Source organism: Protomyctophum bolini (genome assembly GCF_963924005.1).
Source record: "Protomyctophum bolini genome assembly, chromosome: 19".
NCBI classification, from domain to species: Eukaryota; Metazoa; Chordata; class Actinopteri; order Myctophiformes; family Myctophidae; genus Protomyctophum; species Protomyctophum bolini.
In genome coordinates, this window is record NC_137880.1 from 28,975,422 (window position 1) to 28,990,130 (window position 14,709).

At 41.7% G+C, this 14,709-nt stretch overlaps 1 protein-coding gene across 2 annotated transcripts; it reads left to right on the top strand.

Moving 5' to 3' along the window:
- Nucleotides 1-100: 100 nt before the first annotated feature.
- Nucleotides 101-11,766, top strand: cd164 (CD164 molecule, sialomucin). Of its 2 annotated transcripts, XM_080790477.1 has the most exons (6): nt 101-309; nt 1,054-1,128; nt 6,601-6,672; nt 7,261-7,431; nt 7,684-7,773; nt 8,389-11,766. In XM_080790477.1, exons 1-6 carry the CDS (start codon nt 240-242, stop codon nt 8,559-8,561), a joined length of 651 nt encoding a protein of 216 aa, XP_080646603.1. In that variant the 5' UTR covers nt 101-239; the 3' UTR covers nt 8,562-11,766. The 2 variants fall into 2 exon arrangements, with proteins under 2 accessions (XP_080646603.1, XP_080646604.1); XM_080790478.1 differs by lacking the exon at nt 7,261-7,431.
- Nucleotides 11,767-14,709: the final 2,943 nt, after the last annotated feature.

Below are 14,709 nucleotides of genomic sequence, written 5' to 3' on the forward strand. Positions count from 1 at the left end.
GGATGTGTTGCCATATGACCATCTATGCATATGACACCCTGTTTTTTTTTCCAGTAAAATGTGCCACGTGACCTGTCAAGTAGGAAGTGGGAAGAAGTAAGCTAGTCAGCAGCGCACGACGAAGAAGCAGAGGTCCAGAGGATCATCTCCTATCTTCCAGTCCCGGCACGATTCGTTTCATAACAGTATACGGGTTTTTTTTTTAATCGGACGAACATAGCAATAAATAGACTGCCAACATGTACCGCAAAATAGCGTTTGTCACGTTAGTCCTGGCGTTGGTTGGTGCATCGGCAGCAGTAGACACAGGTAAGTTTGAGACGTCTCATAACGCAGGCAGCTCAGAGTCATTGCTGAGCTAGCAGCTAGCTGTGTCCAGCTTTCCCTTGAAAAATGATGTTTATTTAATGTGTCTGCCTGGCCCTCTCCAACACAGCACATTGCGTACTATATTGTCAATTTCTTAGTTTGAGGGCTGTCAACCAGACTGTCACTGACTGAATTAAATATATAAATATTATAGCCTATTGTAACTCGCATGCGACTTATTTCCACGTTGACCAGAGGCAGTGAAGTTTACAAATCTGCTAACGCGCTAGCCTCAGGCCAACCTTTGAAACAAGAAGCTGTTTATTTTTAAAATGATAATGTACATTATGTGTATCTAATATATTATAAGCTGACATAATGCAATAATCAGCACGATAAATTCAAGGGGGACAGTTCTGGTGTTGTTAAGGCTAGTTGTCAGATCCAGATGCCATGGTCACTGGTCAGCCACGCACAGACTAGCTTATTATGTAATAATCTATATGGCATGTGCCCGGCAGACAGTCATGCTTTAAAATTACTGTGTTAGCATAAAAGGAAAATGTCTTTCAGTTTCAATATGTATATATAATATATGTTTATATTAGCAGTTTATTTTACACACATTCTTCTGTGCTCCTCATGGTTGTAATGGGAAAAGCCACCGTTGGCTTAATATCGCTTATCTTTAGTGTTAATAATAATTTTACAAACTTGTGTCTGTTTGACAATTTGATTTTGCAGATATCTGTCCTGGACTGACAACATGTGAACAATGTGGAGGGAATAATGAATGCCTGTGGATTAACTGCACGTCATGTGAGTATCTTCCTAAATCTTTGGCATGTTGTCAATTGCCATAGGTTGGTCTTTGTGTTGTCTGGAATTCTCTGCAGAGCTGACCTGATGAGACATGATTCTTGGCTATGGAGAGAATGTATGGAGAGAATGTATGGCATTTGTGCAGTCATTTTGATGACATCATCATCCCAATTTTGCTAAAGCAAAAGCAGTTCCCATATCTTGGGAAAGTACCGCCGCAAGGCAGGATGGATGGACAGACAGGTTGTCCGTCGATGCAGTGAAATGCATTGAAAGCTGCAGTGCAGGCGGACCTACCTTGTTGAGGGTTATAATTCTGACTGTTTCCTAGCAAAGACGCACTCATTCTACTGCTGTGACTCATTCTACTCACACACACAAATAGAGATGTGTGTTAGACACTGAGCAATATTAGGACATCCATTTTGCCATATTTTCTGCTTATGGTGTTAAAGATGCATGACAAATATAAAGAGCTATGATAGTAAAGACACATTGTTTTCTGAGTGAAACAGCAAAAAAAATTCAAGCACTTCCAAGCTGTCCACTAATCGTTCGTTACTAAGCCTTAGTAGGTCACCGTTCTATCAGATTGTGAAGGTTGTTGTTTGCATGTTGATCTTATCAGTGTCTGGAATTGAGGTTACAGGACTTCATATGTTTTTATGGGCTACTTAGGATTGGATGTAATGATTTTATTCTGCAGTACTTCCAGGTGTGACAGTAGTGTGTGTGGGTTATCACGTGCTCGTTCGGAGCCACAGGTTTGTTCCGATTGACTCCTCCAATATAATAAATTCTGCCTCCAGTCCGCTGGCTGAGCATGATGAAGATGGACATCAGAGGAAACTAGGGGACACGTGACGTGTGTGTGTGACAGGAAGTCTGCTATATCCTCATTCCTCACAGAACAGAAGGTGGGGGGGGGGGGGGGGGGGTAATGGTGCAAGTGAAAGCAAAGTGAGTGGGGAGGATGAGGTGCAAGATATATATCTTGATTTGGAGGTGTGGAGGAGGTGAGAAAACAGCAGAGAGGCGCTGGGTCTAGTGTGACTCTATATCTGACTACACCCGTCGGGCCGTCATATCATTTCAGGGTGATCAGTGTCAGGGATGGCAGTGTCAGGTACCGTTGTTTCCGCATGCCGGTCCGTAATCTTCGTGTGGATCCCTTGAGCGTCAATCCGTCCGTCCGTGTACAGCTAATCTCCGGCACCGTTGGCCCGGTCGCTGCCAAACTGCACACACACTCCCTGGATGCCAACGACGAACCTCTGCCCCAAATCTTCCAGAACGGCCTGTTATAGCGCCACCATGAGGCAGATTTTTGCTAAATGATTTCTTTATATTACTTTAGATTAGATTTAGATTTACGGAAATCGGTATACACTATCTCTATAGTGAGACACTGATTTTCATATTCCATCCTATTCCATCCTGATTGGCTAAGATTATATTGTGGTTGGCTAAGATTGATATCTAAAGTTTGCACGTGTGGCCCATTTTGAACAAAATGCCTCAAATCATGAAGTCCAATTGATGGGAAACTTTGCATTGTTCCTACTACGTTGAGCCGGTTGTAGAACAATGAATGCCACCATTTTAACATTGTGTTATTATAGCGCCACCAGGAGGTACATTTTTGCAAAAAACAAACAAAGAAACACATGTTTATATCACTCTTACACCTGATCTATCTTCATAAGGCCTGATACTTAACCTCACATGAAACACCCATATACATAGGAAGCTGTCCCCAGAATGCCCTGTAGCAAGAGAAACATTCAGAGCGTGAGAGAAAGGCGATCCCACACCCTGTTCGCTTATTGTCTCCCAGTTTGAAATGGGACTGCCTGGATATAATAACAGAAGAGGTGAGGTGGTTAAACAGGACAAGCTGCACGGCACTCCCATACCTCATCTTTATCTATGAAAGTACCATAGGATGTCATAGATGTCACGTGTAAATGATTTGTTTTCCCCCTGGGACAAAGTTATTGTTGCACCTTATGTATAATCTAAGCAGAAGATAAACTAGTGGGTCATGTCCTGAGTTGTATTGCAGTCATCTTGATTGTTGATAAAGTGTTTTCGATATAGTCTTTGCTTTTATTGTGGACTAGATGAACTATCAACCATTCTTCCCCCTTGTTAAACTGCCAATGCTGTAAACCGCTTATGAGTCACTGAAGGCTTGGCGTGAACATGGGAGCAGTTTCAAAGAGAACATTATTTGTTTGTGTTCTTCAGTGAGTGTGGTCCGTATTTGGTCTTCTCTTCCGTTAACAGTGGCTCAGAATTGCTTGAGTCAATGCAGTCCCACCAGATCTAACAACAAGTCACAGGCCACGGGCAGAAACACCAGCACTCAACACACACGCATGCGCACAGACCACGCACGCAGAGATGGGCTGGAGCTAATGCTTCTCACAAGCCCAACAACAGATCACCTATTAGATATGAAACAAAGCAGAAAGGTCAGCAGCAGCAGCTGCCTGAAGAAGATGCTCTCTCTCTCTAAAGTACATGGCAGCTGAGTTGCTGCAGTGAGCTAACGCCTAGAGCCTACCACTCTGTCATTACCAGATTTATCTCTGGTTTAGCGATTTTGTGTAAACATGCTTTTGGCGTCCGAAGCACGTTTTCCTTGCAGACCGCATTTAAATGCCTCGCCGCTTTCACATGTTCTCATGCTAGCTTCAGTGCACCTCTAAGTACAGGCTTTGGGTCTGTGACAAAGCCGTTAGAGCCCAAGTAACCTGGAGGCTGTTTGCTCTGTTAAGCCAGGCTCTTCAAACTTCCTCTGTCACCTGTAGTTACACTACAGTAGTAGCGTAGCTAGTAGTAGACTTGTGGTGGTGATGTCACCATCATTTTTGGAATGTGTGAGCGGGTTCCACCTTTCACAGCTGCTTGTGAGATAACAACCCTGTGTCCTCCTGACATCAGGAAGAAAAAAAACTTCCTGGATATGCACATAGATAACAGTGTGTGCTGTCACAGAAGTTCCAAGGCTGGGTAGTTGGTCAAACGGTCAAAGTGTTTTTTTTCTGGAGAGGCACAAGGGAACCCGGCGTCCGATTAAATTAGAGATTTGCTACAACACATAATATCCTAATGTTAGTTAAATAATAGAATAATAGAATAATTCATTCTTCTTCTCACTACTGCCAAGTGTGCCAGCAGTTTATAAGCAAAGATGGACACTGTGTGGCCATAAAGACCGCCTGCTGATGTCTGGACTAATAATCCTCAAGCATTATTGAGTTTGAGAACATCTTTGTTTATGTCATAGAGAATCCTGCTAGTACTTTAATTTACTTACTTAATCATGTCATGGTTTAATTTAAAACTTATTTGATATTGTCATCACAAGATCACAAATTATGGTCACAATACCAATGGAGGTATATGTTAAAAAGAATAGTGATATTACTCCATATTGTCCAGCCCGGCCCCTAATTCATATCTCATAACACCCATATATACTGTAGAATGAACAGAACAGCTTGAACAGGCAAAGATTCAAATGATCATCAAAACCAGTTGAACAAGAGTTCTCATGATAATATATAGGATATGGAATCCATTGCAACATGCTTCTGCCATGACTAATAACACTGTTTTGTTTACCAGGCTGGCTCTGGCTAAAGAGTGTCTGCTAAATGTGTAAATAAATTGTAAGGTGTGTAAATAAATTGTAACCTTACCGTGGAGAGACATTGAAACAAAAAGGCTAGGGAAGGTTAATTTAAGGTTAGTTTCATTTCTTTGCTGATGTCATAGCTTATTTCTTGCCCTGGAGCAGTTTTAGTTAATCTTCTGGGGGTTCATGATGCCATATTTGAGGAGGCAGTAATTCAGTAAAACTACATCACAGGTAAATGAATAAAGTCTGTGGCACAAATCGATAGTTCCTTGGCGCAGCTGTACCAAATTATGTTTCTCTGCTGTTTGTCTCATTCTTCATAATTAGTAAGTTACTCCATTCAATAAAGTGACTCATTCTTTTATTTACAGTTTTTCAGACCGGCAAGACTCTGAATGGTCAAAGTCTGTCTAGCATAGTTAATAAGTAATCTGAGAGATCATGTGGTGAAAAAGCTTACACCAAGATGATCAGACCATGACTTAATAGTTGTTGCAGAGCTTAGAGCGGGCACAAAATGTGTACATGTGTTGGTTTACTCATCAGGCAGAAAAATGGACCGTATGACAAAATATGACTTTGTTGAAAATTCCAGTGAATTATTTCCCTTTTTTAGCATGTAGGGATTCTTCACCAGGGTTGTCTGCGTGATTAATGTTGATTCAAGTTTTAATTTAAACTCATGAAACCTGAATCTCTCCTTGGGGATCAATAAAGGCTTATCATATCCTATCTTATGATCTTAGCACTTGGTACAGTGACGTTCAAGGTGTGAGGTTGCGCCCATGTAAGTAGATGGGGACAATTTTATTCACTAATAAAGTAATTATACATTTTTAATGTGTTAAATGGGAAAAAGGGCTTCGTTAAGACCTCCAAATTATTATGGTCAATGCCTGTGTGGCCGTGGGGGGTACTGCGCCCTGGGTGCGTTCGCATTTTTAATTCCCTAATAAATTCATTATTCATTTGTTAAATTGGACAAAGGGCTTCGTTAAGACCTCCATATTATTATGTTCAATGCCTGTGTGAAAAGTGGGAGTGATTGGTGCAGGCAGTGAGGAGCTACGGCGGTGTTTCTGACACACAGATACAGACAGACACACACAGACAGACATTCAGACATTGTCAGAATTATAGGATGATGATGATATGATATGATATGATTATAGTATGATGATATATGATATGGAGCGTCAGACATTGTTTTGAGAGGTAGCCTGAACCAGTCAAATAACAAATAAATAGTAGCGTTTATATCTCAACCAATAAGTGTTTGGGGCTGTGAAATCTTGCTCAAATTAAGACTCTGTGAGCAAATGTAGGAGGGGTGGACGACGTCGCTGCATGGTGCGTTGTCGCTCGCGGTACGTCAGGACAGAGATTTTCTCGCTCTCAGCACTGGCAGTGCTGATGAGGTGTAAATGTTAGCAGAGCATGCTTGTTACCAGAAGGTTACCTGTTTGATTCACAGGACCAGTGGGAAAAATCTTGAGTGGGGTAGTGAATGGCCATTGGCTACCACTTACTACTAACCCTGACTGCTCCAGTGTACCATTTAGCTCCCAGGTTTGAATGTGTGTGTGTGTGTGTGTGTGTGTGTGTGTACGTCTGTGTCTGTCTGCGTGCATGGCATTGCTGAAAGAGAGTCTTAAAATAACATGGTGACACAAGGCATACAAGCATTACAAGGAAAGAGGAAGGTGGTCTATCTATTGTAAATATTCCAGCATTTAATGACCTCATTCAAGATTATAGGACATGATATCATACAAGAGTGTAGTTTTTATTGGTCTCATACACTCTTTTCCCCCCTACAGTAAATGCATCCTCCTGTGTCAATTCGACTCTGGTGGCGGACAACGGCACGTGCACCAACATTAGCTGCACAGGTAAGAATGAAAACAGTGTGATGGCCTCTGTAAAGGGATATTAAAATATGGAAGCACAGCTTTATTATTATTAATGTTAAAATATTATTATTAATTCCTCCTATACAGGCTCAGTGTTAGTGCTATTCAGGTCTAAAGGAAAGAGTTCTAAGGCATGGATTTTGTATACAAAAGGCAATGTTTTGTAACGAGAAAATTGACGCAGTACACAAAAGATTTTGGAAGCAAAAAGCTTCTGTTTTTACATCTTCGGCCGAAAGTGCAACAGGAAAAAGGTGTCCCTGGTTGTGTTCTATCGTGTAACCTCATGGGTCTCTGTAGAGTTGGTTGGTCCTTTCCTCTTCTGCCTTCCTCCCCTGTCTGTAGCTAGCCTCTGTTGCTTAATTGCTTTATTTTTTGCTTTGTCTTTCTGTATCCACTTGGGTGTCCGAGAGGTTTTGTGCAGGTGCAGATCTGAACCCTCGCTCGCCCAACAGGACGTAAGCGTGTGTGACCTTTTGCATTAACACGGTTGTCTTGGTGTTTCTCCCCTACCCACCCCCCTGTACCTTCCTACCCATCCTGTCCTGGTGTTGGTTTCCCCTTTAGCTAATGAACAAGCAACCACAGCCTCTCCTACAGCCGCCCCCCTTACCACCACGGCTCCACCCCCCCCTCCCACCACCCCTCCTCCTGTGGCCCCTACTACGGCCCCTCTCCCCCCCCCCACCACCGCCACTGGCACCACCCCTGGCACCACCCACGAGCCCACCACAGCAGGTAACTCGCCGCCAAATGCCCCCGCTACGCCTCCCTGTCTAAGTCTGTTATGCACTATACAAAGAGACTGGGAAGGGGGGGGGGGGGGTACAAACGGGCTTTTGAATCATTTAATTTTAGAATTCCTAATAGGGTGTAACACCTGTATCTTGTCCACATTTTTGTGAGTGCAACACCCACGCACAACTAAGTATAAGTCCGTTTTTAATGGTTGAGCAGTGCACTGGCTAACCACTGTGTTCCCTGCTGCAGCCAACGGAACAGATCCCACCTCCATCCCTGTTCCAACCAACGCTACCACTCAAGAACCTGGCGGTTCCACAGCCGCAGCCACAACCTCCAGTAAGTCAACTCAACTCCACCCCAGGCACCAAGTGGGGGCCTTGCATAATAGATGTAAGGTCCTGTGGTCTGGTTAATTTTGGGACTTTGATACCAAATCCTGGAGAAATCCAGAAGTCCTGCAGAATCCAGAAGGCAGCCCTGGATAACACTAGGGCCAGCAGAGATTTTTTTCACCACTTCCAGTTCCTGCCTGTGTCTCCTAGCCACTGAAGATCATTCAGACGGTGGCGACAAGCGCTCATTAGTGGTTAAAACACTGAAAACACAAAATGTCAGCTTTGGCACCCAGGACTTTGCAAAGAAATACAGAATGTCTCGTCTTTGGCACCCAAAGAGTTTAATTTTGGCTTTTGTGATGGTACAGTGGCAGTGCACATTAGTCATCTGTGACTTGCCTTGCTATATTTGTCTTTCTGGAAATAAGCTATTATCTATCACATTCTATTACATTTATTGTGTTATCCTTGACATTTTCAAATAATTTGTATTTGTTGCAGTGTGTTCTCTATAACCATATATACTGTATCTTTATGTAAAATAAATCGAGTAAAATAAAGTGACACAGCCCTTGTTCAGATTCGAGCTGACCCTTCCTGTTGCTCCAATCCACAGATGGAACCAGCACTGCCACACCAGTGGCACCATCTCCTGGCCCGCACAAGGACTCGACATTTGACGCTGCAAGCTTCATCGGCGGAATCGTGCTGGTCCTGGGCCTGCAAGCGGTGATCTTCTTCCTCTATAAGTTCTGCAAGTCCAAGGACCGCAACTACCACACTCTCTGAATTGGCAGTTTGGTTTAATTCTAAGCTTTTGGATCCACGGCACTTGCCCACGCCCCCCATTTGTGTGCCAACTAGACCCTCCTGATCAGACCCCCAGGGTCCCCACACCGTGCACACACTGACCACCTCAAACAGTGTTTCCAAGCAGACCAGTCTATGTTGCTGTTGCCCTCATTGATTAAGTGTATGGTAGAGCTCCGGCTATGCCAACTATGCCCCCATTACTAGCATAATGGGGGCATTATGCTGTTTGCGATCTTGTGCAGAACTGTTTCTGTGCTTACTTGTGGAAATTCACCTTATGGCTTTTAATGTTCCCAATGCCACTTACAGAACTGATTCATTTAAACTTTACAGTATGAGAAGGAGCGTATACCTATTTTGTCATGCTTTGGAAACGCTGTCTTGAGTTCCAAACCAATCTTGAAAATGTGAGAACTTTAGGGTTGCGATATAGCTTTCATTCTCTTTTTGAGTCATGTCCTATTAATTTAATTACTAAATACTACATTTAGTGAAATGAAATCTCAGAAGGGAATAAAAGTGATAGATGCATCTAAAAATTAAAGGTCCACGTGGATGACTTTGGCAGTAATTCAGTTTAGTTTACTTTTATCGACTTGTCTGGGGTACACAGATTGCCAATAGTGAAACTCAGTGCAATAAACATGTATCAATTTCATCCCCATGCCAATAACTCCCAATTATCATTTTCTCATCTTCACAGACTCCCAAGATTTTAGTAACCATGCACATTAACCGCCCCCACCCCTCTTCGGGCCGCTCTCTGACAAACATACCAAATGGGCAGAGGCCCGAGGGGTCAAGATGACAGATTGTAGTATATACGTGAAATAGAAATAATTCCTTACTTTAAATAGTGTAAATAAAATGGAGTCTAAGGAGATAAAGAACATGGTATGCACCTTCTTGACGTGGACAATGATAGCAGTGAAGTGCCTTTAATGTTAAATGTCTAATATGACTTAACGAGTAGGGGATGTGGAAGTATTTTCCTCCTGGCTGAGGCCTGAGTGTAGTTATTAATGTGTGTTAGTAGACTCATTAAAGAAGCGGTATCGCTGTGCTGATATTGATAAGCAGAGAGAACCCTGAATATCGCAGCTGGACTGAATTTCTTTTTAGTACAGTGGTCACTGAATGGAGATGTGTTATTGCTTATTGACATCTGCTTTCCCCGAGGACAGATGTTTTTTTTTTCTCTCAATGCATGAAACGTTTGGTCTAGTTCTATCTATGGTTCTCTAGTTTAAATACATATAAGAGGGAAGGTTATGGTGTTAAGTAGGTTCATTTGAAACACCTGATGAATATCGGAGAGATCAGATTCAGTGAAAAAGTCCTTTGAAGTACATTGTAGTGTTTGTTGTTGTTTGCCTCATGTGAGCCGTGCAGTGGAGATGAGAATTGGTGATTGAAATGCAGAGAAAAAACAACTTGATAGCCACATTAGCTTGTGTGGCAAGTTCTCTAATTAGCTTGCTGCTAATTGTGTTTTTTGTTTAGTTTTTGTGTTTGTCCCCCTTGTATATAGAACTATCCTATCTTTCATTTACCTTCTAGGTTTCAACTTGAGGCAAAATGAAGGCTTTCCTGTTTTTCAGTAGTTTTGCTTGCAGCAGTTTGGTGATGTTGAGAATTCTGTTGAATTGTCAGTTTTTCTTTATCGTTTTGAATTATTGCATGCCAGATGCTTGGAGTTTTGATTTTTCCCCCTCCATAACATTTACTTTCAGGATTTAGACATGTGACAAACCACTCAATTTTATTTTAACCAGTATGCTAGCCTAAAGAATGCCTTGAAACAGTGTGCATTAAAGCCAAAGTTGTCAGTTTTGGCATGGAAAATGGAGCATTGCACTGACAAAGCTTTGGTTTGTACTTTTTTTGTCCCTTCCTATTTTGCCTTTTGTGATTCAGCCAAAATGCTTGTTATTTGAAGTCGAATATTCATATTTAGCAGATAATGATCATCTAATTGTTTTATACATGACCACAGACGGACCGGTATGTAATTTATATGTGCACATGTGACAGTTTGGCCCCTATGTCCTTGGATTTAGTGTTTGCTCTTGAATGCCATTCTCACGCCTTTTTTAAGACTAACCTACAGTCACCTGGAGGACAGGTATTAGGCTACAGCCCAAAGACCCAACTATGGCGAGTGGTATATACAGGCTACAGAGTCCAGTGTCTACATGTGCATGACTGACCTCTGATTCACCCAGATAAATAATTCAGTTTGACCAAACTGCTGAAGTGGCAAGCTGTTCAGCAGTTGGTCACTATCCTGTTTGAGGACTGCTCTGCTTTGGCCATGGTAGCTGCATTCCTGCAGAACTCAGCATCACGTGTTGGAATAGCGGCATCTCAAAACACCACTGGTATCCATAGATACGGATAGATGGCCATTGTTTCTCTCTGTCCTCAGAGTTTATTCTTCATGTTCCTCATCACACCTCTTTAGGAAAAGTGCCTTATTCAGTTAAACATCCATAATTATCTACAGTATGGTTCACCTTCAGTCCAATTATTTCTCATGTATTAGATATCACAAGTCACCACTTTCAGTTTCCTCTAAAGATTACATTTCCATCTTTTTGCGTTAACAAACCACAGATGAAGGATATAGCAAGAACTCTCGAACCACAGTCACTGCAACATTTCCTCAGTCTCATGAAGACTATCTTGGGTTATCATTTCCTGTACTATGTATGTAGCCATCAAGTTTATTTCAAAGTGGAATTCTAAATTTTCCATCCAGTTTTGTCTGCTTTGTTTGTTGTTTTTTTTTGTATTGCCAAAATTGTTACATCAGCTTCTCATCTTACACTTACAGTATGGAATTCCAAGAAAGTTTTTTATTCCCATTCTTTGCCTTGTTGTGTTACTACAGGCACACATTGCCATAACTTTTGGCTGCTGACTAAATTTGTGGCCATGAGTCTTGTCGGTATGATTTCTTAGCTTTGCTCTGATATCACACACACACACACACACACACACACACACACACACACACACAAATTGTAATATGCAGACACTTGCAGAAGCCACAATGCCTGCAATATGTTTTATGCTTGTTTTATGCCTCCCCCCTCTGGAATCTTGTTTCTGCTTCATTTTTTCTAGTGTTGCCTTTAGTTTGACAATGTTGAATCAATAAAGTTTGAATATTGTTAAATGAGTCATCTCAATATATCCTTATAAGTTTACTGGAAGCGTGTTATTTACATGAGAAATCACAACTGGGGCAATAAATGCAGAGAAGCACCTGTTTTAATCTCCATGGTTACAGCTGAACAAGTTCCCAGACAACACAAGATATCAGGTTCCATTCCTGCTTTGTGTTGCACTGTAGATGCTTGTAATGCCAGGTCAACAGGCTCCTTGCTGACAATTTGCATCTAAATCACATGCATGTGGATGCATTCTGGATTAAGAGCGTCTGCTAAATGCCTAAATTGTATATATCCACATAAGGCTGCATCAATCCACTTTGCCTCTACAATAGGTATGAACTTGTATATATATTATGTACTAATGCTGTTTCATTCTTTGTGGAAAATAAGCCACATTAAGTGTTTCTTTAAATCAGTGATTCAGAGAGTTTACACTGACAGGCAAGTATTTTTGATATTGTTCCAATTTAGTTATACACAGCTTTGCTGAGCTTTAGTTCAAAACTTCATATTCTTTTCTTACATAGATTGGTGAAACAAATCACTTTCTCAGTTGCAGAAAAAACATCACTGACGGGCAAGTATTTGTATTTCTGATATTGTTCCAATTTAGTAATACAAGGTTTTGCTGTGCTTTTGATCAAAACTTCATTGTCTTACTCTTACATAGACCAATACAAACCAATAACTTTCTCAGTTGCAGAAAGTGGTCATTTTAAGCTTTAAAATAAGCTGTTAGTGTTCTGCTGTTGTTGCTATCAATATGTCTGATTTTATGCTAAAGTGGAAACCGGTCATGGCACCATGCAAACATCCAGGACCCTGATTTATTTTGGCAATAAAGCCATAATTGACCAAAGAGCATCAAAATTTGTTGAACTTAATTTGGTATGTGGCCACCAACCTTTCTTTATTGTCTTGTGCGCACTTTATTGTCTTGTGCATGGCTCAATACAGAAGAATGTCCCAAGTGGTTCTCTAACAGGATTCATGCTAAGTTCCTAAGGTCACTGCTTATGTAGCAAAACGCTGGTCCAGACTAGGAAGTGTGTGTGTGGGTGTGTGTGCGCGCACATACATTATACACATTCACCTCAAGTATGACGCTGTGGGCCGTAGATTATGTACAACTACATTCTTGAATGAGGTGTGTGTGTGTGTTGACTATTATTTCTTTCAGTTCAGTGGCCTTGAGTTCACAACGGGCACTGTTTCCCAGAAACAGAAAAGGGGAATTTCAGAAAAGACAACCACAAAGTCTCCCTCTGGCCTTCCATCTTTCCATTAAAAACAATCTACCACTCGCTTCTTCTTGACAGTTATAGTTGATGGACTGCATCGTTGTTCTATTTATAGTCAATAACATGCCTTATGTGCCCTCAACTAAGTATTGCACTCAGCCTGACTAATAATCTACATTACCTTTCAAATAAATCAAGGGTAACAGTACAATCATCACATAACTGAAACTTCCTTAAGGCATTGAACCTCTACCATGAAATGTTCTATGAGCAGGGCATGGCTGTAAACAAGTTCTTGAGCTTAGTCCAGTTACCCTGGGTAAACATAGTACCTTTCCTTTCCTTTCCTTTCCTTTCCTAGAAATAAGCAATCCTGAAATACAATACATTCATATCATATGCTTAATTTCAAAGATCTCAGTAGTCTATTTTAAATTATTCTCAGTGGAAACTGACAGCAACACAAAGAGGCTGAAAGCACTTTGAATACCACACTGGGATGATTTAGGTTTAGGACAAGTGACCAGGACACACCATATCGGGAGCCACAGTGACATGCCTGGCATATACTCTGCCCTCCATATGGGCTTCTCCCTGAAAATCAGACAGGGTTGTTTTCACTGTTGTTGGGAATGGAGTGGTTTACTTTATGACAGGAGAGGTGTGTGTGCGGTGGGCTAGGGGGTTTGAAGGTGAAGCGCATGTATAGTGCGTGTGTGTGTGTGTGTGTGTGTGTGTGTGTGTGTGTGTGTGTGTGTGTCTGTGGTGGGGGGGTACTTGACTTGCCAAAGCTAACCTGATTGCTGCGTCCAGCCATGCTCTGTAATCTAATATAGGGGGACAACAAGGCAATTGATTCAGTCTCACATACACTACCTTAGTTCATTCACCTTGTGTGTCAAAACCATGCAGTCAGAGGTGAGTCACAGTGAAAATACCAGAACCAAGCAATGTTTGCCAGATCGTAAAGTGATATACAGTGCATGTCCAGAGTAATAATGACACTCAGCTCGTGTTTTCTCCCATGATGCAGAATGTTGTGTGGTGCAAGTCGATACTAATGCAGTCCCATTTTGGTTCAACGTGATTTTACCACACACAGCTGTAGAGCTCTTAACTTTGGGGCCCAGCCCAGGAAATAGACAGGTTATTTTAAGTCATGTGTCACAACTTAAGGGACAAGGGCTACTTCTGTATTTGTATTGAAGTGTGACATGACATGAGACAAAACATGCAAGTAAAATGTACAGTCATCTAAACTTGAGACCTGTGGCCTGAATCACATTTTCTCATCTGTTTTGACTAGTCTGCACAGGCTGCACTGGTAAACTGTCATGCAGAAAGCAGGCCCAGAAATATAGGAACTAATGTGTTCTAACACTAATGTGTTCACTGTTCATCACCAACCCCCCGCCCCCCATCTCTCATCTGAGTCATCTCTCATCTCTCTCACACAGTGTAGTTACTCTAGTCTAAGGGGACTGCCCTGTTCCTTATTTTGTGTTTTTTCTCGTCCCCCTAGTGGCGAAAATAAATAAATTTATGTTAACTCAGATTAGGACTTCCCCAGGCCCAGACTCTTCAACAAAGATCACATTCTTTGTTCTGTGCTTATACATAAACAAATGTGTAAGGTACATGACACTAACGTCTTCAAATCCTTAACCCTGAAACCTACCCCTAAACATCACAAACATATTAAAT